General features: G+C 47.9%; 1 protein-coding gene across 1 annotated transcript; it reads left to right on the top strand.

Moving 5' to 3' along the window:
• Window positions 1–835: 835 nt before the first annotated feature.
• On the top strand, window positions 836–17,857 carry LOC119444903 (uncharacterized). Its single transcript, XM_049663734.1, has 4 exons — window positions 836–858; window positions 3,114–3,483; window positions 8,256–8,386; window positions 13,513–17,857. The coding sequence occupies exons 2-4, from the start codon at window positions 3,334–3,336 to the stop codon at window positions 13,883–13,885; spliced, it is 654 nt and encodes a 217-aa protein (XP_049519691.1). The 5' UTR covers window positions 836–858; window positions 3,114–3,333; the 3' UTR covers window positions 13,886–17,857.
• Window positions 17,858–24,350: the final 6,493 nt, after the last annotated feature.

The following is a 24,350-nucleotide window of genomic DNA, read 5'->3' as shown; positions in this document are numbered from 1 at the left end:
AATGCTGCAATTTACGCTTGTTTATCGTCTGGTGCCGCGGGTCTATTTACAAGTGACTGTTGTGCCCATAAGCTCGCTTTATTCACATTCGGGGATTTAAAAGAGAAGTAAACACCGCCTAAACTCTCTTTCTCCTGTGATAAACTTTGTTTATGAATGCCTTTGTGCTTGGGAGTTTTTAATCTTTCTGGTCTCTTATGTGTAGGTTAAACTTTTTTTTTTTTTTTTTTTTCGGTGCCGTGGAGTAACGTTTGTCACCGCGGCGCATGGAGCGCTCATACGTCGCAGGGCGCAGAAAAAACACCGTTGGTTGTAAGCCTCGCCTTTTCTAACGTGTGTGCGTCGACGCACGGGCCATATAAGGCTGGCCTGAGAGGACTTCACATTTTGCGACCGCCTGATGAAACGAAATTGAAGTGCGTTTTCTTTGTTTCCCTCCGATGCGTCAACGCTCGCGCACGGCTTCGCGTCGTTCCACACTCACGTGCCGTTTCTGACCTTGCCGCGTTCACTCGAGCGCTGTGCTCGCGACGGCGTGCAGTCCGTAGCCTGCCGAATTTTTCTCGGTCGAAAGCGTCTGCGTCGCTTCACCTTGACCGTGAGTAGTGACGCTCTTACGTGACCGAGTTTTTTTTTTTTTTTTTTTTTTTTTTTTGCATTCTATTTGCGCTACAGTTGTGGGTCCCCTTAATCGAGCCGCTCCTGTTGAGTTCGGGACAGCTGCGACGCTGTTTGCGATGATCGCGCGGCTGGTCCGGACGCTCTAGCAACAGGATCGCAGCGGTAACAAAAGTGTAGCTAGGGAGATTGAACGAGACCACGTCCGTCATCGAATGCCGCTCGGACGCCGTATGCGAGGTTGCTATTTCTGACCTAACCGCGTCCTTGCGGAGCTGTGCGTTTTGTTCATGGAAACTTTCGGTGGATTTGTGTAGCTTTCGACCTGACGGTGGCTATTCGGTCTGGTTTGCTCGTAACTGCAACGTGATAGCAACTGTTATCTGTTCTCTCAGGCTACTGAGCGCCTGGGTAATTCGCAAGAGCGCTGGCGTTGTAAACACATTTGAAGTCGAGACAAGGCGTGCTTAGTCTCGTTCTGAACAGTAGTGATCCGAAGAAGCAGATGTTTAGTGATTCGTTTCATGACAGGTGCAACTAATCCATGCAACGGGCTTCAGTGTAGTTGCAAGACAAAGAAGCCGTGTATCCGTGATTTAGGTTAAATTTTTGTGGTTTTTACAAACAAGCACCACTTCGCAGTTGTTTTACGCGGCCTTGACTTGTTATTTTACATATGTAGTCTCTGGGGGCTTGCTATTAGCTTTTTTTTTTTTTTTTTTTTTTTTGTGGTCAGTGGACAGGTAAGCTGGGCGTTGCATGGCAGCAACTATGCTAATGTGTGACACATGTACAGCTGCAGCGGCGCCGTGCATTGCAGCTTGTTGCTTTGCATTGCTGGGTTCGGTTTTAATGTAATTTTACTAAGGTGTAAGTTCTGCGATGAAAATTGTCACACTGTTACTCTAATTAGTACATGTTTGCTTGTGAAAGCACTTACATCTTGAAGAGCATAAAAATTCAGCCTATGTGTTGTTTGGTTGTTGCTCTTCATGTTCTTGTGATGGGGCCCTTAGCCTTTCTCCAGTTTGTATACAGCAAGTGATGGTCGCATATAAAATATTTATTTTAACAAAGTTTTCATGCTTTTATAGTGTCACTATTGCCTCTTATGTGCAATTGCTGTTTACCAAAAGTTCAGTAGCTCCCCAACCACCGTGGCCTTCTTTCTGCTAATAGTTGCTCCATTTTCAGAGTATCTCTATGGCCATGTACTAAATGTTATGCCATCTCAAAGCATCTCAAAAATAGGACCTGAGATGTAGTTTTAGACGTGAAGGTCAACAGTATGGCTTATTGTCGTGCCATTTCAAGCATCCCTAAAGCATAGATTCCTACAAAATATTACTTAACCCTCTACTGATGGAACATATAAATACCCCCAAATGTTTATTTTCTATCTAAATGTGCAAAACAGAGAATAAGCATAATCAATGAAAAGAAAGAAAATATTCTGCTCAAACCTTTTCAGCAATAATGGGGAAACACGAGGCAGAAAACTGGAAGTGGGCACGTGCCAACTACGGCTTGGTTTGAAAATAGTACAAACATTTCTCATTGTATGTGATCCATGGGTGTACATTTCATTTGCTTGACGTCACGGATGTGACACAACGGCAGCCAGAGAGCTTGCATCGGTGTCTCTCCTCTGCACATGCTTTCAAAATAAAGCGAGTCACGTGCCGAACTTCTTCCTTCTCGTTCTGTATTTCTGCTCTGAACTAACAAGTAATGCTTGCTGCCTGTAATTCAGTGTTTGCTGAAGGCATTTAGCTAAGAACTTTGTACTCATTACCAAAACTTTTTTTTTTTTTTTCTGCTATGTTGCCTGTAAGCAACACGCGTCACTAAAGAGTTAATGCAACTCTTGACGCTAGTGTCTACAGGTATAGTACGGCAGTTCAACCTGGGCCGCGATTTTGTAGCGATGCCTTATGACTTATTTTAGAATAGTCTTATCTTCCACCGCTCACGGCCGGCTGATCCCGTTGATAACGCGAGCGGACCGTCGCTCTGACCACTTACAAAGGGCAATAAGCGCGAAAAGGCATTATTACTTTAAAGGCATCGCTACAAAATACCGGCCCTGTGGGGGAATGTAGTGCATAGATTTGCCTAGACTTTATCCTCCTTGCTTCAGATGACATAACTTACTCATTTTCAACAGGACATTGCGTTATAAATGCAGCAGTTTGCAGTGATTACGCATTTAGGCAGAAACTTATTGCCTTGATGCTGCTTGTAAATGTATAAAGGTAATGCGTAATAATGCCACAAGGAACATAGCTACAAGCACAAAGATGGGACAAATTCATGTACTACCATGGTAGCTGAACAATCATGGCACCAGAGTTTTTCTTAGTGTTGTTTGTAAAGAACTGATATGTCCAAAACGTGGTTGAGAGAACAGCCCCAGGCATAACTTCGAGACATATCAGTTGATTCATCTCTGAAGTGCGAGTGAGTGAGTGCAACCTTGTCGCTCTCATCTGCAGTAGTGTGCACCGTGCTGGAGTAGAGACGGCGCAAGGAGGTCCAGGGTCCTGGGTGCCCACAGGGGCGCCTGGGGGTGAGGGCACTGAGGAAGCCCCCCTGGGAGCAGTGCAAGAGGGAGGAGGAGCGGCCACTGCATCCCAAGCGGAAGCAGTGGCGGCTGCCGCCACAGCCGTGGGCAGCAGCAGCAGCAGTGCTGCCAGCTGCAGCGGCGTGAACGGAATGGTTGCTGGCACCTCGTCTCAGCATGTGGCCCTGGCTGATCTTCCGACGGCCGACCAGCTCAAGGCAATGGGCCTGTGTGACACGCTAATCATCCTGAGTGATACTGGCCAGGGGGCCCAGCCTGTCAGCCTGGTTAGTTCCCTTGAGGTAAGTGAGGAGCCTTGCCTTTCCCTTCTTCAGGCCCCGAGGCCGTTGGGTGGTCACCACTCTTGCTCGATGAGATTGGTGTATACACCTAACTGAAGTGATGGGCATTCTACTTGTTGGCTTATACCTCGGCTACACAGGTCACCAATACTGCAGGTGAAGCCGTTAAGGCTGCTGTGGATTTGTAATCGCAGCCATCCAGGAATATCTGCTGCTGTGGTGGTGTACCTAATTATTTAGTTTAGGTTGCAAATGTGCACAATATTTCAGGGTTACAAATGCTATATGTTGAGGTGCTGCTAATACAGAGAAAGCATAAAATTTCTATTGTTAAAATATTCAATGTTCTGAAATTTGTTGTACTGAAATAACTTAATATTATAATAATAGGCTTTTGGGCTGGGGATTCTTCAAGTGTTTGTTCATCTGAGGTTTATAGTAACCAGATTTCACTGTACTACACCTGGTGACAACTTTGTGTGGTAGTGCAGCGAAAGCTATGGAACCGAAACATGCATTTTTTTTTACTGTGCATCTGCATGTAGTTTGCGAATGTAAGCAACTGGAATTTGTGTACCGTAAAACAAATCGGCCTAAACTGGTCTAGTGTTTCTCTCTGGTGTCTCCTTAGTATGTAGGGTCTCAGACTTGCTCTTAGGACAAAGGAACGACCACACAGCAGTGCAAACAAGCAAAAGGCCACTTATTGTGCGATTTATACAATGCCAGCTAGCCGAATTACAACCAATAGAACACGCCAATGGCACTAATGAATTGAGGAAATCCGACTCACCATGACAGGATATCGATTGAATATGTTCACCAAGACGGGGGGGGGGGGGGACACCAACACCTAATCGTCTGTCTGTACAGTCATGCAAATGGTGATGCATTTGAATGATTGTGTTCGTCTATCCCGGTGCCCCGCTCCGAAGTCTCTTGCAGGACAGTCTTATGAAGTGCCATCTCGCACGCCGCCGACCTGAAGCCAAAGAGGAAGAAAGAGGCTACTCCTTTTTGCGCCTGAGTAACCCCGCTGTTAGGTGGCGTTAGCATTGCAACACTCGCGCCGTCTCTAGTATTCTCATTACACTACGTGTAGAAGCCTGGTTACAGGAGACGCAAGAGCCTTGCGGGGAAAACATTGGGGGACATGCAAGTGTCAAGCGTTTCCACAAGTGGGACATTGAATCACTTCCTAAACGAAAAATAAGGCTAGTATCAAGCTGTGTAAGTAGCTTGCATTCTTCTGGAATAGCAAAAAGGTTATACTGCTGAGAGTGGAGGCCTGGTATAGCAAAAAAATTCGGCAGAATCCATTTTGCCATGACTGTCGACGGTAATGCGTTTAGCATTTAATCGATATAGTGACACAACATATTGCCACCATCGAAATGAGTTTTGTACGAGATGGTGTACTGCGGTGGGATTCCTCTTTTACGCTTACCTAAGAACATTCAGTGTCATGTAGTGCCACCACTGCGAAGCCTGCATGTGGTTTCCGAAATTCACAACGTACCGGTGCATGCGCATGCTGAGAAACGCGTCATGCAGCAACTGGGCTCCTCTTTCTTGCTTCTTTCTGGACACACTGCGCCATCTGGTGGCACTGCCGAGAAGTTAGTGCATGGCCTCCGAGACGAGAAGCATGGCGTGCTGGTGCCTGCGAATGCTGAGGATTGTTCCTTCGCTTGCTGCACATTTAGTGGCACATACTCAGTGGCCTAAGTTGGCGAGAGGTTCACTAAAGAGTGGCACATACCCAATGGATTCCTGGCGCAGCTCGCTGAACCATTGGCGGGAGCAACATTCATTGAAAAGCGGCACATACCCAGTGCACTTGTGGCGCAACTTGCTAAAACGTCGGGTTGCTGTCTCCTTAAGGACCCTTGTGACGCAGTGGCGCACCGACGGGGGGGGGGGATTCGGGGGTTGTAACACCCCCCCCCCCCTGAGGCTGACTTAACCCCCCCTTTTGTTTAACCCCTTTTCTTTCCTTACGCATTTGAGTGCTGCAACTAAGATGTAAGACGCGCAATCGTCTGCACACTCGCAAAAAGCACGTTTTTTTGACAATTTCCCGTGAAGAAATCGAAATTAGTGCCGTTTAGATGGTATTGGCAAATTGTCAACTCCCCCCCGGGCAGAGATCCTGGGTGCGCTACTGTTGTGACGTCATTTCGACTTCGCTTAGCGTAGGAGAAATTTAAGGGATCTTTTTCGTCATTGTAGAGTGACACATTCACAGTGGCACATACCTAGTTACCCAAGTTGGTTGGTGTCAAAGGCGTTCATTGAAGAGCGGTACACACATACCTGGTGACGCCAAGTCGGCATCAACGTTTACTGAAGACCAGCACAGACTGAGTGGCACATACCCAGTACTCCAAGCCGGCATCAAAGAGTTTCTTCAAACAGCGCTACCTACCCAATCTCGCGTCTACAGTGACTCATGTCTTCGTGAAAGAGGTTCGTTGAAGAGCGGCACATGTGCACGCATTGCCACATACTCAGTGACCCAAGTTTGTGTCTAAGACACAAACATGCATAGATAGGTGGAAAGACTGTTGGCCCCCTGGAAAGTGCATTAAGTACCCTAAAGCATGCCCAACATTCAGCATTTTTACGGGCATCTCCTGCCGTTGCGTCTCTCGGTGTTGTTGCATCAACGGCGCCGGAGAAGTCAACCAACGACATGAGACGCACGCAAACAGCGCCAGTCCAGCGTCGCACAATGTGACCGGACAGATTTAACCAGAAGCAGTGCGCAATGTCATTCAAGTGTACTATGAGAAATGTTCCCGACTAACGTTTTTATGCCTTACTTATAGTTCTACGGCACACACACAAAAAAAATATTCACGGCACCGCGCATGAAAGTACGAGCTGCTGCTTTCTCAGACGGCGCTGCCTCGCCGACGATACAGTGGCGCCCCATGGTGGTGCGCAAGCGAACTGGTTGCTGCGGAAACCGCTTGTAAAAGTTGTCAGCAGCGCAGCCACGGTCACACGCTGATTGGTCGGCGCTCAATCGAGCCACTTCTGGCGGTGAGATCTCTGGTGCGTCTTGAGCACGACGTTTCGGCTTGGCGCCTCCCTCAGCGTCGACGCTGGGTGACAAAACGCCGGGAAAACGCTGAATGTTGGACGGCCTTAAGAATGCTAACGCATTTGAATAAGTGTTAAGGAGCACGGACACATATTCTCATAGAAGGATTACACGTATCAAATATGAAGGTTGGGAAACACTTATAAAATGTTTTGCCTTGATTCTACAGTTGGCTTCGAAATGCCAACCGGGTGTCATCGACACTGCTTCTGTGTCGCGGCGGCACAGAGCACAATTTGCCCACGTGCTCTTGGGACAAAGGAACGGCAACACAGTAGTGCAAACAATCAAAAGGGCATTTATTGCATCTTTCATACACAATGCATGCTAGCCGAATTACTACGCCGATGGGCGCGTGACAAATCGAGGAGGTCCGACTCACCGCGACTAGATAGTGGGCGAATATGTTCGCCCGCATGCCAGACACCTAAGCCTAATCGTTCACGTGTACGGTCACGCGAACGGTGGCGCGTTTGAACGATCGTGTTCATCCATTCTGGTGCCCCACTCCGAGGCCTCGCAAGATATGGTCTTGCAGAGAGCGTGTCAGCACAGACGCCGAACGTCTGCGCCGCTCGCCGATCACAAGCCAAAGAGGAACTTCCTTCTCTCTTTTGCGCCCGAGTAACCCCGCCGTTAGGTGGTGTTGGCAGCGCAACACTCGCACCATCTCTCGTAATAGTCTTGCAACCACACCGACTGCCGTCAACACAAAGCCACACGGGAAAGCCAGATCACAGGAGACTACCATGCAGGAAAAACAATTTCAGGGACTCGGGGAAAATCAAGTGTCCCCACGAATGCAAGCAACAGAGAAATGAACAAACTGATGAGCAGTATGCAGTGGGTAGTACAAATAATTGCTATTTATACAATGTTAGCTAATTAATGCTTGATTAAAGGCGTGGTTATAGTTAGTTGAAACACTATTAGTAGGAAGGTGGTTCAATTGTTGTGATGTATGAGGAAGAAAAGAATTGAGTTTTCGTGTTTTAAAAAATTAACCCTACCTTGTGATGATGATCACTGTGTTGTGGAACATATAGGGGTCGAGCAATGAGATCGTTTTTCAGTAAAGGGTGATGGTATAACTTATGAAATAGTGTTAATCTGGATACCTTGTCGCGGTATCATAGGATAGTTCGCATTGCACTTAGGCTCGCCCTTTGACACTTAGGCTCGCACTTTGATTGTAGATAGAATGAAGCGAACAGTTATTCCTAACTAGTTCGACACATGTAATAAGATTGTCATGATATGGATCGAAAATATCGCCCAGTAAAGTTATCTTAAGTGAAAATTTTTGAACCAGTCTTGTACGAGTGCATTTATCGGCAATGAAAGTTGTTCTTTGCCATGCCTTCATGGCCTCTTCCTCCTTATTGTTGCTACAAGGTTAAAGGCTGTGGTGGCCCAGCCGTGTTTCTTCCAGATGTTTGTTCTTAAGTTGAGCTTTGGTATTGACGCTGTGTTATTGTTCCATGCCGGCAGCTGGAGTCATGGCCCTCGAATTGATGAGATTTCTCCACGCCATGCATTCGGGCTTCGCTACAGCTGTCTGCATATTTCAGCTCGCATTGAATAAAGTGCGTGATCGTGTCATTAAACATGATAATTGACAGACCACATTCCCAATTGTTGCCCTCGTTTCGCGCGACCGCAGGCAGAAGGAGCTCAGCAAAGCACGTGCAGAAGTTTCTTCGACGCAAATAAGGAACACTACTGTCACTGCCATTGTCATGACTACTCTGCCATTGTCATGACTACTCTGCAATGCTTGCACAGAACTCGCAGGTACTTAAGGTAACTGTAGTACGCAAATGCGCAATTGGATACGGTGAACTGTGTTTTTTACTTGGAAACGTTTGTAAAAAAACTGATATTGCACTTGCCCCTGGCCTTAATAATTTCACATCAAGAGCTCATTTTATCATCTGCATCATTCGATTTACCACTGGCACTGGTGCCTGCCTGAAAGCGATGTTGCCTTTGTCCTCGCTCCTCATAATGAGTGATGTCCAAAATATGGCAGCTGTGACACTACCTGGTTGGTTTCAGCGTTTGCAGCATGACAAAGCATGACCTTCGAGATCGATTCTCATGCAGGACAGCAACAGGCGTGCAGAGGAAGGCAAACTCGCATTTTTTTAAGTCGATAGCCTTCTTTAGCTCTTCTCCCCAGGCTGTGGTGCGTTTCTACAAGGTCGAGCACATAGTGTCTAGTGACTACACAATTTCAGGCTGAATAAATGTAACGTGTTCTCTGGAAGGTCTACCATGGTTGCTGAGGGACGTGTTCGTCACTGAAATCCGCAGTGCACATCTTGTTGTAATGCGTAAGCTATCGCTCACCCAGATATGAACGCAAGGTTGATTCTGTGGGGATCATTTTTAGGGGCGAAGCTCCTTAGGGTGTGGGTCGTTCCCTCCTCTGTGGTAGTAGTAGTACAGTGGAATCTCGATGATACGAATCTCACGGGGTCACGAAAAATATTCGTATTAGCCGAAATTCGTATCATCAAAGCACAATTAAAACTAGCTAAATTAAAGAGTCCGAGGTGAACTCACTCAGGCACACGCATGTAAAAAGCATTTACAGTATAGATTACTTATAAAGTAACTGTTTATAGTGCAAACTGGCTACAACGTGGCCTTTTCCGACTCCCGTTTACCCTCTCATAGAACTCCATCTATACGCATACCGCTTACAATGCAGCCGCGTGAGACGAAATACCGGTTATAATGCGGCTTCCGCTAGAAAATCTCGCTGACAAGGGCGGTAGCGAGCACGCTTCTCAACGAGGTGCGCCCACCGATGGGAGAGGAGATCAACGAGGGCGATGAGGAGGAGGAGCACGAGTCCAAGGGCTGATAAAATCGTCGCCGGGCGCCGTATGTGCGAATGAAAACGTGCCTTTCGCGCGGGGGACGCGCGCCTTCACACACGGAGAGCGAACACACAGCGGAGAGCAAACGCGACTTCCGTCACGGCCGGGCGCGCCAGTCGAGTCCGGCCCTGCTTCCGTCGCGCGAAAGGCCGGGGGCTATGGGAGGGAGGGAGGGAGGGAGGGGGGTGACGCTGCGCTGTGGGGCACCAAATGCGTATCTTCCAACCGGGCCCGAGGGTAACTGGAGACGCAATCTCCCACGCGAAAGGAGCAAAGCGGGAAGGCAGCGCAGGAGGGAGGGAGGGGGGGGGGGGGTCGTCTTTTACTCTGTCAACAAATGCGTTCTTGTACTTTGCGCCTGTGCCGGCTGTCGGGGTTGTCGCGCACACCGTATCTTGAAAGCGATCTCCACACGGCTCTGACCTTTGTATGCGCTGTGCTTACGCCGCTCAGTTTCCGTTGAAGCGATAGACCGCACGAACCTTCGCTGGCTGCGGTGGTGGCCACGCTTCCCCACGCCTGCATGGGGAAAAGCGCAAAAGCAAGAAAAGCGCCACCGCGTCAAACTCTTCGTGCCCAGTCGCGGCCTCCGCGCTGTCCGGCGCCGCGTCCGCGCCTCCGCACCAAAAGAGAAAAGGAGAAAGCGCGTGACTGCGCGCTGTTCTCTTTCTCGGCCGTCGGTGGGGCGGCGTTTATTCGTATCAACCGACGTGGGTCGAAAATCGATTCGTAACAACCGTTCTCTAGCACGTTGCAAAGTAATGGGGCTCGGCCGGGACCACAGAAAAATTCGTATCATCCGGAAATTCGTATTAGCCGTGATCGTATCATCGAGATTCCACTGTAGTAGTATGTAGCCACCTGTAGTTTTTTGAAGTGTTCACTAGATGGCGTTCCGGTTCCACTTCCGGTTCCGGTTCCACTTTGCGCGCGTTCGGTGAGAACGCTGTCAAAACGTCGACGGCGTGGACAACAGTTCTGCGCGTTGCTGGTGCTGCTGCATGTCCAAGTTTATACAGCTGATAAAACTACCTTAAGTCGACCCCATGGCTGCTTCGCATACTACTCAGGGTTCCCCTATGGGAAGATGGTGTAATTTTCTCTCTCGTTCCTGACGCGCGCTCTCTTTATCTCTCGTCCGTAGCTGTGGTTTACCCTAATGATCCCCCGGTGCTTCGCCCACTCATCATCATCATTCACTTTGTGGATATGCTGTGATTTTTTTTCTTGGAAAACCAGGCTAGTAACAGTTCCAAGTGTTATATTGAACAATTTGCACTGCAAAGTGCTACAATTTGAGCAATAACAATGCACGGGTAAGTGCAAAAGCTTCTTCAAAGATTTGTAGAAAAGCTCGAGTCTCTGCATAGGAAAAGCAAATGACTCCGCGTGATAGGATTTCTTGGCCATGCAATGAGGTAATGCTGCTACTACTGGCAGAAGGTGGTTTAGCACTCAAGACTATAACTGCAAAGCTGAAGTCTTCTCATGGTTTATAGCTGATGGATGTTTATAGTACTTATTCAGTAAAATCAAAGGCAATAACAGCATTACTGAGGATGTTTTTGCCCCTGCAGGAGTGTGTCTGGCTTTTCAGACATTTCTGCTTCTGTGTGCTGAAGGGTTTTCTAAAATGCCTCAAGTTGAGTTTAACACACTAGCAGGCTTTACATACAAATGTCACAGTAAGCACAACAGGTGCTTACTTAAGTTTATGCTAGTGCCGTCGTGGCAGTAGCTTGCATCCCCATATATGAAGGCAAAATTCATTTTTTAATTTTTTTTAGAAACTAGGCAATTAACTGTGCCAAAAGTTACACTGAATGACGTGGACTCCAAAATGCGCCCATTCTTCGAAATTTGAACAAGGAACTGTGCAGCGGTAAGCACAAAAGCTTTTTTCGCATAATTTAGGCAAAATATGCATGTCCCTGTGCAAGCAAAAATGAATAATTATTTATTTGGCCTGTTGGTTGCTATCGTTATCACCGAAATGCACCTCGTCAATATCGGAGTCCTCCAAATCAGAGTTCATAAGAAGCTCTTGAATTTCTGTGTCATTCAGACACTGCATGGGCTTCTTGTGTTGATCTGCCACGTTAGAAAACAAGATGTGAGCTCGGAGATGGACGGGATCAGCATGCAGAGATAAGCTTTATCACGGCAACTCTCTTGTACAAAGGTTGCCATGCCATTTCAGTTTAATTTTTCTGATAGTAGCATTTGTAAATTATTTTGAAAAGGAGTGAATGGAAATGGTGACACGACTTTACTCGGGCATGACAAGGGGTATATGGGCACCCCCGATAAGCTTGCACGGCACTTAAGAGAGTGCAGCCAATAGCGATGGTGTTTCCATTACCATTTTAATAAACGTGGAGGGTGGTCAGCATGTTATAACGTTGACTAGAGGAGTTGCTGGTCTTTTTAACAAAGCTGTAGGCTCCCCCAGTGTCAAACCTTTTTTTTTTTTTTACTTTTTTTGCATTATGGGGGCCAGAACAGTCTGTTTTTAGCAAAGTCAATAAGATGATAATGATAACTTACTTGAGAAAATTTCTTCATGTTAAGTTGTTCGTAGATGTCTTCCTCTTTTTTTAGACTATGGCTTTGGCTTACCATGTATAGTGGCTAGCCTAGAGTTGGAATGTGAAAAAGGACAACTGATTTTCTAAAATGCTTCAGACATCAAGGTATTGCTTTGCCTAATGAAGCAGGTTTGATGCATCCAGGTGGCTAACCAACAACAAGCTCTTTGTCTTTAGAAGCCCGTGACTTTAACCCTTTGCGGTCCATTGTTGGGCCCCTCCCGACAATGCAACATGGCCGCAGCAGTCCACTCCCAACAAGCTTTCTCGTGGTTGAATTGCGAGCGCATTTTCTCATTATGCATGTTGCGCCACTCTTAAAAAAGTCAGTAACTGCTTTGATTTGAGCTTTGCTTTTTTTACACTAGAGGGCGCAGCTTATGTGGTGTTCAACCCTTCGATTGTTCGAAGGCTCAGATTCGGCGCCAGCTTGCAGCGAGGCATGGCCGCCTTCTCGCCGAGTGCCTTCTAAAGCGATAATTCTGAAGCTTTTAGCGAAAGCGAAGACGATCTTATTGAAGAAGAGAACTATGTGCTTCCATCTGATGACAAAGAAAGTGATTCAACAGAAGCCAGCGACGAAGAAGACGGCAACGCTGGAGAAGGTGGCAACAACAGCAACGATCGTTATTGTGCAAGTTATGCATTTTTTCCCCGGAAGTCGATGAAATGGTGGAGGAAGCCTTTTTATTTTTTTTTAATTTTTTTTTTTGATTCTGGAAGTTTCGATTGTAAACAGCTTCTTTTTGATGAGAATGCAGCTCCTGAAGCAGGGAGAGAAAGAGCAGTGACACCTGCATTACCGAAGGAACCTGACAGAGCAGCTGATGGGTGACGCAAGGGCTCGCACTAGGAAGCGGGGCCCGTATGCACGTTTGCACTGCGAACAAAGGCTGGATGGAAAGCCCCATTTCATATACAAGATGCTCGGTCGACGTAGCAAGGACTGCGCTGTTTGCAGTGACCAGAAAACAAAAGGGGGCAAGAGGGAAAGTGTTCTGCAAAACATGCAGAAATAATCCCGTACTGCACCCAGGAGAGTGCCTTGAACACTTCCACACACTGCCCAAGTATCGCTAAATGACTTAGGGACAAAAAGAAACTGAAAAAGATAAACACCATGTTTTTCTCCCACAGTTCTCGTTTTCTGTCGCGGTGCCCAAAACTAGTGAAATAGTTTCGGATCGGAATGACCGGAAAGTGGGTAAAAGTTTTGGACCGCAAAAGGTTAAAACAACATATATGCAACCTATATCCATTTTGGAATAAAGTGGAGTGAGGCATTGAACTTGGCCAATTCCATCAAGGAATTTTACTTTTGTAGTTTACTGGCAGTTTAATTCACTACAAAAAGTTACTGATACTCCAAGAAGGAAATGTGCTAAGAACATTTATTTAGACTCGAGGCATTGAGAATGTTTGACGGTGCCCTCTTATCATGCAGCCTATCCAGTGCCTGGATGGCACGGCTGAGGCTGTGGCCCGAAGTGGGGCCAACCTTGTGCTGTGCCTGCCCGACGAATCGCTCTCGCTGGAGGTCGGGACCTCTGTGCAGGAGGTGCCTGGCTGGACCTGGGTGCAGGACCCTACGTCTGCTGCAGCTGTTCGCCACTGGGGAAGCTGCAGCGCTGGTCAGGCATAGTGCCCCCATCGTGGTCTCTGGCACGCCCACGCTTGCCACTGCACCTGGCGGAGAAATGCTGTTAGTGATGGACTCCTCCCCTGTGGAGGACTCGGTGGGTCTGGCTGCCAAGAGCTGGTTCAATGACTCCGTGATAGCCACCCAAGCCCTGCTTACGCTCGAGGGACACAAGTGATTTTGGCATGTCAACAGTTTTTTTTTCTTTAATTTTGAACGAATGGGGTGATGAGATGGTACTTTGCTGCCACTCAATGGGACTTCTGCTGGTGTGATGAACTCCTCCTTGTGGCATAAGTGTGCTACTTCTGGACTTTTTAGTGAGACACTGTAGTCCTCTAGAACATACAGTGGAACTTTTTTGTAGTCAGTTTTGCAGGATTTTCTTTTTCTTTCTGAAATGCACTCAACATAAGAGAGTGAAAACTATGTGAATACCAACAATTAGGACACTATTAGCTTTGTAGCAGGGCTTTATTTAAAGGTCTTGATGAACATTGCTCTAGCCTGGGTTCCCTGAGCTGGTGCTCTTGCAGCATTGCTAAAGAATTGCAGCAATTACAGTTGCAAGTGGGGCCAGAAGCCAGCGTTCACTGCTTTAGTGTCAATCACATCGAGCGGTATTTCGTTAAAAGTGTGAGAAAAATGTTTTTCAGAGCACTACTAGCAAATTTCTGTGAGCCTAAAGGGAAGTTTTCTCCATCAAGGTGCCACTGTACACAGTTGTGATCCAGAATGAGCCTGGTGTTGATCAAACGAGTGCAGCTATGTCTCTGCGCTTTTGGAGAAAACAAGTGATATATTGTTTATCTCGGCATTGCTGCCACAGTGAATGCTTCATTGTTGTGTAATTACATGCTTAAGTTGCACAGTACTGTGAAGGCATACATCGGGCCTAGTTAAAGTACGTTTCAGCTCTTCATTCAGTTGCTTTTAATAATATTCCAGGTTGAGCAGGTGCAAATAACATTAAGTGGTGCATCTTGCATGGATGTAGTCATCATTACTAAAGGTTGGCCCTCTGTGGCACCTCGAATGGCAGCCTGTTGCATACCTGCCAAGTCTCCCGGATTTGGATTATTTCTTCCGGTTGTTCCGGTTGGTTCCGGAAAATCTCCCGGAAATTCCAGTTGTGTCCCATTGCTATCTGCGTTCAGCGCTTTGTCATGGCCACACTGGCAAAAAGAATCCAACCCAATCTAGTATGACGTTGATCGTGCAAAACATTGTTAGGGTGGCTAGCCACCCTAACAATGTTTGGGCTGTTTCGTTAACCGTGGAGCCACTCCTTACGCTGGCGGTGTTGTTGGGTGCCTTAGTGGCCCTAGTCTCATTAAGCTAGCGCGAATGCCGCGTTCCGCAACTAGCAACATTCGACTTTCCATCGTTCTCCTCGGCGTCAGCCGCTCTGGCATTGCGTAGGCCTGCGGTCAGTCATGGCTTTAACAGCACGGAGCTCTAGCGCAAAAAGTATCAAGTATTTTTAATGTAGTGCTTAGCTGAAGTGACGCTGGGTATTTTGTTGATACCACAGAGCAGTGCAGTGTGCGAGAGGAAATAGAACATCAGGAAAAATACGAGGACGCAGTGCCGCTTGTCCATGTGTCGCTCATCTAAGACACTAGGAAACGTCATCCTCGCAACATGTGAAAGAAATTAAATTTCTTACAATCAAACATTATCTGAAGAACTTTTGAACACCCGCCGTGGTTGATTAGTGGCTTTGGCATTGCACTGCTAAGCATGCTAAGCGTGGGATCATATCTCGGCTGCAGCGGCCGCATCTGTTGGAGGGGAAATGCAAAAACGCCTGTGTGCAGTCCTTTAGGTGCACGAACCTCAGGTGGTCGAAATTAATCGTCACTACGGCGTGCCTCGTAATCGGATGGTGGTTGCGGGACCCGAGAATTCAATTGGCAACAATGAAATGTGAAATGCTTGTAAAAGTGAGGCCTTGATGTTCATGTGGTCATATCTGTAAATAAAATGAAAGTGAAGTTCTGTTAGTACTTGAAAATATAGACGTCGGGGGGGGGGGGGGGGGGTGGTTGTGTTGTAACCGTCTGCGGTTACTCCACATCCATCTTCCAACCCCCTGGAGATCTTCCAACCCCCTGATTGGAAGATCTCCCAAATTTAGTTTCGTCAAACTTGGCAGGTATGCTATTGTTATTGGAGAGATTTAGCGTGTCTCGTATTCGGGTAAACGCAGGCGGACTGGGCGTTTTATCAGAGGGGTGAAGGCATAAACGTGAGTGGCCTGCCCGGTGCAGCCACCTAGTGGCGTAGAGCTCAACCAGACAAACACAGCTAATATTGCAGTAACCAAGTGTATTCTACTTCGCTGCTGGTGTAAATTTTCAGCAGCAACATGATTACGCCACTGCTGAAAATTAATATTAGCTGTGTTTGTCTGGTTGAGGTCTGCACCACCAGGTGGCTGGGCACCGTGCAGGGCGTTCACGTCTACCCCGCCACCCCTCCAGTAAAACGCTTGACCCACCTGCGCTTACCCGAATACCGGACAAGCTAAAACAGATTTATGGGCAGAGCAGGTTGCATGAGTCGTTTGGTAAAAGTCTAGAGTTTTAGTTGTAGTAAGGTACTTCGCTGAACAGTGTTATGCAAAGATTCTTGTTCGGGCTGGTCACTTTTTTTGCCAGTTTTCTATGAGGCTCTGCCCTCACTTTTACTCGACAGGCTTCCTCCAAGCTGTCTCTCAGATGGTTGGAAGTTTTCTTGGTGATATTTTTAAGGCAATTTGATATGTTGGTTTCTGTTCAAGTGCATGACATCAAGCATTGGAGTTGCTTTGTAGACTGGCCTTACACTGTACAGGTGACCTATTTAATGACATTGCCGTGCAAGAAAGCAGCTAGTTTGCCCTTCAATCTTTTGAACACAACCTAACACAAGCTCCATTGCTGGCCTTTACTGCAAAGTCATTGTTAAAATATGGCCTTTAAAACAATTTCAGCAGCTTGGTTGCTGTTGCTGCCAATGCAAAAGCATATAACTGTTTGGTTTCTAGTGCCAGAGTGGCTATGTGTAATGCTTTCAGGCTTATCTGTTTTGCATTGCTAGCCAAGGACCAAATCCTACCTATGCTGCAAGGAAGCGTTTCTATCAAAATCAGTAAGTTTTTATATGTTGAACAAATAGTAGCGACCATGATACTCTGCTAGGCATTTCAGTCAACTTTGTGCCAGCCTTTGTGTGCAACCTTCAGGGTAGCTCAAACCAAATGTGTGGATTCTTGTGACATTGAACTAGTGGGCCAGTATCTGGCAGTGCACTGCACACTTTTCTACTGCGATTACAGGCAGCCAACCACCCACATTTTGCCATGAAGAAAACTGCACCTACGCTCTTAAAGGTAGTTGCAGCAGACTTGGTCACTGGCCGATCAAAGTAAGGTTAGCTGAATTGCTAGTGTAATTGCAGTGGCTGTGTTTTGTTATTTTTTCTATCTTTTTTTTTTGTGAGGTGTAAACGGCTCTTTTTCTTTTGACTTGTATTTTAAGCCATATTTTCATCTGTTATGTTTTGCAGCCTTGTATTTCGCTTTTGCAATGCACTGTCTGCCCAGTTGAAATTCTATATTAGAGTTATATACCTTTACAGCATTTTTTTTTTGTGTGTGTGTGTGTGTGTGCACGCAGTTGCAGACATAGGAGGAAAGGTGCAGCTCTCGGAGAATGCTTCTTAATGGTCGAGTCATGTTGGAATTCATGACATAATTGTGCTTCACTGAGGACTGCAAGAGTGCTGTTCAAGTGTGGAGGAGGGAGCCATTTTTGCTTTGCTTTGGCTGCTACTGAGCAGGAATGTTTTGTTGCAGCATATATGTTTGTACAGTGCACAGTAAGATGTTACCGGACTTGCAGATTCTATGCATGCTGTGAAAGAATGTGACAGATTTCACCTGCAGAGCAATTCGTTCAAGAGTAAAGAGCAGAACACGTATAGTACATATGATGGCATTGTGGTTTTTACACTCCGCAGCCCTGTTAGTTGGTAAAATAGCAGGAAGAACTGTGAAGCATAGATTGCCTTTATGTTGTTGCAGAATTCCTGTACATAAGAGGCACAGTCGACTTGCTTGTGCATGTACATAGTATTTTCCTCATAGATTGAATAAAGGATCCACTGTACAACTGTGTATTTTGATGCCTGCCATCACATGCATTGAGCTTGTTGCTGCTGAACTTGCCTTGTAGGAATGGGATCTGAGAGGAAAGCTTCACTGGCAAGAGTTCTGCCAGTCTTATGAAAGACCAAGCGAGTTTTATCACATGGACTGGCTACACTGAGAAGCTGTGTGCTGCTGAGTGTCATTAGACTGCTCAATGTGAGTGAGCAAAATCTCCAATTGCCTGCTTGTGCAGGGATCAAATTTCTGCACAAGACATTGTGGTTCTAGTACTTTGAAAACCATTCTAGTTGTAGTTAAGGCCAGGCAAGTTCTGCATGCCCTTATTTTGTTTTTTCTGGGGTTTTATGTGCCAAAACCAGTTCTGATTATGAGGCATGCCGTTGTGGAGGGCTCGGGATTAATTTTTACCACCCGGGGTTCTTTAACGTGTACTACAACGCAAGCACATGGGCGATCTTGCATTTCGCCTCCATCGAAATGTGGCCGCCGCGGCCAGGATTCAATCCCGCTATCTCGTGCTCAGCAGTGCCTTAGCTGATTGAGCCGCCGCGGCTGGTTCATGCCCTTATTTTGAAAGATTACATTCCTCTATAGTTTCTGGATACAAGATCAGTGTGTAAATAGCTATATATTACATTCAGTGGTACATGTGTTTCCAGCTTTTTTTAGGTCCAAAGTGAACATAGCAGCACTGCCAGTAAAGTTCAATGTGGAAGAGCATGGCACCATAATCAAGTTCCTGTTTCTGCAAGGGAAAGTTCCAAAGGATATCTATGATGACATTTCACAAAATTTGGGTGACAGTGGCCCATCATATGGTGCCGTTAAACGTCTGGTTGTCAACTTTAAAACAGTATACATTTCAGCGTTAAACGTAAAACTCTAAAAACTCGGTGGAAGGCCTGCAAATGTGAAAGCCAGCCATGACATGATCATGGAGGACCGCTGAATATTGGCCAAAAGTAGTGCTACATATCCACGACGACTTGGGAATGAGAAAGGTTGCAGCAAAGTGGACCCGAAAACTTTTGATAACTGAACAAAATAGGATATGTGTGAAGACATCGGTGGCCGTCATGGAACCTTTTTTTTTTTTTAATATAGTCGGATTGCCTTTGTAGCGCCCACCAACGCCACAGCGCGGAGAGCTATGGTCAGCGCTGCAAAGAGAAGAAAAATAAAGACGCGCAGCGCGTGCTCGAAGCGCAAGCTCGGCACGCGCAGTGTCGTTCTGAAAGCTAGCCACGTTGGTCGTCGCAGCCGCCGCTCCACTATCTGCCTTAGCCTTCTGAGTAGGGAACGACGGCACGGCTCGTACAGCCGCGCTCACGTCCCTCGTACAGTGGTGACCCAGGCGAACGCGCCTTGCACCGAGTGACACGCTGCCATGACCACCTGGCCGGAGCCACAGTTCGACCCACCACTGCCGCTGTTCTCGTCCAGCTACGTCGGCGCATGGTTCGCCCAGTTCGAGGCGGCTCTGGAGCTGAACCACATATGGATCCAGAAGTTCAAGCATGCGGTACTCCTCGACGTCCTGCCGCTTGCTCTCCAGCTCCACCTCGGCGTTCCATCGCCTGGCCCGCGCCCGTACGACGAACTGGGGCAATCTGTCCTGAACCGCCTGTACTTCTACAGCGCTGCATACCACCCTCTTTCAGAGGTTGACCGTACGGTGCACGACTCTGTGCCAACGCCCTCCCGACCAGCACCACACGCGTCTCTTTCAGCGACCGTAAGCCATCATCAGGCGAGCCTTCCTCTCTCGACTTGCCCCGACACAGTCTCGTCGACCGCTCGATGCGCTACTGTGCAGTCCCCGACCTCCGGCTCTCTCCTGGGGTCTCTTTCGTGCGAGTACACGCACAATGTCCTCGACACGACCATCATACCGGCCACTTCATCGCCTTGCTTCCCACCACTGATGACATGCGACAGTGGTGCCATCGCCGACCCTACACCGGCTCCTGTGCCGCACACCATCGGGTCTGGTGCCAACGACATCGCTCCTGCCATTCAGCCTTCTACCAACCCTTCACCAGATTTGTCCACGCTGCCGGCTGAGCGAGCTTCCGAGTCAGCGCACGAGCCTTGCCCCGTGCCGACTCCGCTGCCTCCGACCATGTCAGCTGTAGCTATACCGCGGCACCTACCAGCCAGTGAGAGTGACGCAGCAGCAGCAGCGACCTTCTTCCCTGCCCTGCGCTCCCGTCCTCTCCTTTGGCCAACTTGCCGTTGGGCCCTTCTAGCGACTACTCTGACATGTCGGACGTTGGAGGCTGGGAACATTCATCGCACCGCGAGCATACGGCAGAAAGACACCACCATCCCGTGACGCGAGTCCTGATGGTTTCTCGCACCCACCACCTGAACCTGTCCTTCGCGTCGTGCCCACGCTGGAGCTCGCCAAGCAACATGACTCGGCAGCTGCTGCCCCAGCTCTCCCAGATCTTCGCCAACCTGCACCGGTGCCGTCATTGAGCGTTGCCTGACGACGCCTTCCATGCCGTCCTTGAGCGCCACTCGACTCCAACGTCGTTGACCGTGGCAACACCCAGGCTCCGGCAGGTGCATGCCGGACCCTCTTCACTTGACTTGGACGGTGTCGCGCGCAGAGGTTTGCAGCTTGCGACGTCTACCGCGGGTCGGCCAAGACTGGAGAAGCACGTGCACAAGCTGCATCCAGCAGAGCTCACGCATCTGCGAGCGCGTGATGACCGAGTTTACGGCTTGTCGTGCCCACCAAATACAGTGCCCAGTCCCCGTCCGTTTCGCCTGACCTCCGTGAACTGCTGCGGAGGCGTCTGCTTTCACACTCTCCGTGCTGTTACTGTTCGTCCGCAGCGCCACTCGCAGCCTCGTCCACCAGAGGGCTTGGCTAATCCCCTTCGCTTCAACGGACTCGAACTACTTGGACTGCCCACGGACCCTCCTTGCCCTTAGCAAACTTGTTTCATCGCCGTTCCGTCTGGGCGGGGGGCCCTGTAGCGCCCACCAACGCTGCAGCGCGTGCTCGAAGCGCAAGCTCACTGGTCGTCGCAGCCGCCGCTCCGCTGGCCGCCTTCGCCCTTCTGAGTAGGGAACGACGGCACGGCTCGTACAGCCGCCTTCACGTTCATCCTACAACTTCATAAACTGGTAACTGGCGATGAGATTTGGATCTACTGTTATGATCCCAAGACAAACGAAGTAAGGAATGGAGGGACTGTGGTCCTACCAGCCCAAAGAAACTCTGTGTGCAAAGGTTGGTGCAGAAGCAGATGGCAACAGGTTTCGGGTATACAAAGAAAGTTCTGCTGGTTGACTACCTCCGACAGGTGTTGCACATTAAAGGGGTCCTGAAACTTTTGTAACCAGGGCTTAGTCTCCCTTCAGTGGAGGGGTGCCCTCTTAAGGTGGTGACCAGTACATATTGCAGGCTGACATTATATATATATATATATATATATATACATATGTGTGTATATATATATATATATCATACAATAAGCAGCCAACAAACAACACCAAGGACAACATAGGCGAAATTGTACTTACTAAGTGGAATAAAGAAATGATAATGGAAATGAAGGAGGAGGAGGAGGAAAAAGAAAGAAAAGGCAGGGAGGTCAACCAGACGCACGTCCGGTTTGCTACCCTACACGGGGAAGGGGGGTTTAATGGTTTAATGGAAATGAAAATGGATGAAAAAGCAACTGGCCATAATCCCATGTATTTGCATTACGCGTGCGATGCTCTTACCGATTGAGCTTAATCGATTAATTAATCGAGCAATTAATTTCCATTAATTTATCATTTCTTTAATCCACTTAGTAAGTACAAGTAATTTCCCCTATGTTGTTCTTGGTGTCGTTTGTTGGCTTCTTATGGTATGATTAATACAAATCGGGCCCTTCAGTTCCGTTTCTTGTCTCATTTTCCATTTAATATATATATATTCTATTGGTTGATACCAGAGCAAATGACCGGAACGCATACAGCGCATAGTGGGGGAATGACGTCCTCAGGAACAAAAAAGGCACCTTCTTCACGTGGCGAATTCTCCATGAGTCCTGTCATAACCTCGTGTTGTACCGAAAGCTACTCACCATGACGTGGAAAAGGGTCGATAATTTGACTGGTACGTCGCTCGTGAAGGTTCTTAGAATGGTCGACGGCGGGCGCAAAACCTGCCGATGTGGCCAGGGACACCGCTACTATAGCACACACGAGGAGATCGAAATTCACGGTGCTGCTCAAAGCCTGCATGGGGTATCTGTTATGATCGTCGTATTCTCTGTACCCTGAATAAGTGGTACGATACCGCTGCCCTGGATGAGAAGTGCGGCGCTGCTGCTCGTTGTTGAAGCGAGGCCGGTTCGTGGGTTCAGGCGGAAGCACAGCTTTAATCGTCCACGTTCGCTGCATTAATAGAGGCTTGTCACGCCGCAGGTGGTGGTACAGGCTCGTTACCTCGAGAGTCGTCGCAACCACAACGGCCGATTTCGTGACACCAGAGGAGCTCTTCCCGGACTATCTGTCGTATTGCCGACAACAGATCGGATGGTGTGCTCGCATCAACGCAGGCCAATGTCAGCACATTAGCCAAACGGCCAAATCTTGGTGCCACGCTATGCATCTTCAGTGCTTCAAACGTACGGCCATGTTGGATTACGTCAACCACAGATGTCAGGTGTTCTTTGGCTATCAAGAACTGATATACATCTTCAGCTATGCCTTTAAGAAGATGGCCCACCTTATCTTCATTGGACATACTAGAATCCACTAGTCTACATAGCTTGAGTACCTCTTCTATGTACATAGTACATGTCTCGCCACAGAGTTGGGCCCTTTGGGCAGGGTCTGTTCAGCTCGTTTCTTTCTTGTTGCGGAGTCCCCAAAGCACTTTTTCAGTTCTTGGACAAACGTATCCCAAGTCGTAAGCGTGTTCTCGTGGTTGTATTCGTGAGCGAGAACACAACATTTGACAGCTGAGCGGCGGAGTCCCAGCCGTTATGTTTGCTCACCCGTCGGTACTGCTTCAACCACTCGTCCACGTCCACACCGCCAGTCCCGGCAAAGCTTTGTGGCTCCTTGTACAGTTGCGAACAGCCCGTCGGCCTCGGAGCTTCAGTTTCTCGGGACATGCCTGCTGTTGATGATGGTGGAAGTCCCGCCAGTCGACGACTGCGACGAGGTTCAGGTGGTAGCGATTCCGTCGTTGGATACTTAGATAGGTACCCAGCACCCTCCACCACACTGTTACGGGGTGTGTAGAAGGCGTTTATTTAAGGGTGTCGTAGGGCAAGTGGGTATGATGATGATGATGTCCTCAGCACATGGCTCGTACCCACTTAGGGAGATTGGCCAAGAGTTGAGCACCTGAACTTTTAGATATGGATTCTGAAACTACAGTTAATGTGCAATTTAGTAATCAGAACAGACAGATTAATTTTCCTCCAATACTGCACGTCGTCCTTCTCTTTCTCGCTGCTCTGTTGATGCTGCTGCTCCACTACCTTTGACGCACCGTAATACTATATACAGGGTGTCCCAGCTATCACGCAGCGCGATTAAAAAAAAGAGGAACGGCGTTACGCGAAACAAACCTAGTGCGTATTGTTTGCAGTACAGTGGAGTAGCCGCCAGTAATTTTTTCGTTACTGAGATTTAATTAGGTCATTGTAATTAATTATCCAACTCGAGAAGTACTGTCCTAATTATCAAAGTGTCAGCGAGAAGATTGTAGAGCAACATGAAAAACTCCCGACACAGCTTTGTGTTGCTGAATACGTGCTACATAAATGTGCTTTTCCGAGCGTGAAAGAAGCCCGCGAATACACGGAAAATGCTTCGAGCGGCCAGTCGCGCGGCAATTCTGCGTGTATTCGCGGGCTTCTTTCACGCTCGGAAAAATACATTTATGTAGCAGGTATTTAGCACCAGAAAGCTGTACGTATCGGGAGTTTTTCATGTTGCTCTACAATGTTTACATTGACACTTTGATAATTAGGACAGTACTTCTCGAGTTAGATAATTAATTACAATTACCGAATTACATCTCACTAACGAAAAAATTACTGGCGGCTACTCCACTGTACTGGAAACAATACGCACTAGGTTTGCTTCGCGTAACGTCTTTCCTCTTTTTTTTGAAATCGTGCTGCGTGATAGCTGGGACATCCATGTATATGGGATGTCGGGCTGGGGTCGTCAGGCATGACGGACGGCAGAGTTGGCGTATTCCAGGTTGACAAGAGAGCAGCAGGCAGCGTTCTCAGCGTGTCTCAACCAGAGCAGCTCGGGCAATCTCGAGCTCGCGCTTCCCGGATGACTGGCGATGTGGCTGCAGCGCCGGGCATTCCTCTTCACTGCTGTATATATATATACACACCCTCAGTTTTCCTTCTTTAGAAACCACTAATTCACGAGCGGATAGCTTCACGGTCAGGTGGCTCATGACGGTATGCTGGGCCACCTGACCCTTAGTCGAACACCTGACCTTAGT

This window comes from Dermacentor silvarum, chromosome 3 (assembly GCF_013339745.2).
Source record: "Dermacentor silvarum isolate Dsil-2018 chromosome 3, BIME_Dsil_1.4, whole genome shotgun sequence".
NCBI classification, from domain to species: domain Eukaryota; kingdom Metazoa; phylum Arthropoda; class Arachnida; order Ixodida; family Ixodidae; genus Dermacentor; species Dermacentor silvarum.
This window is presented reverse-complemented; position numbering and strand designations above follow the sequence as displayed.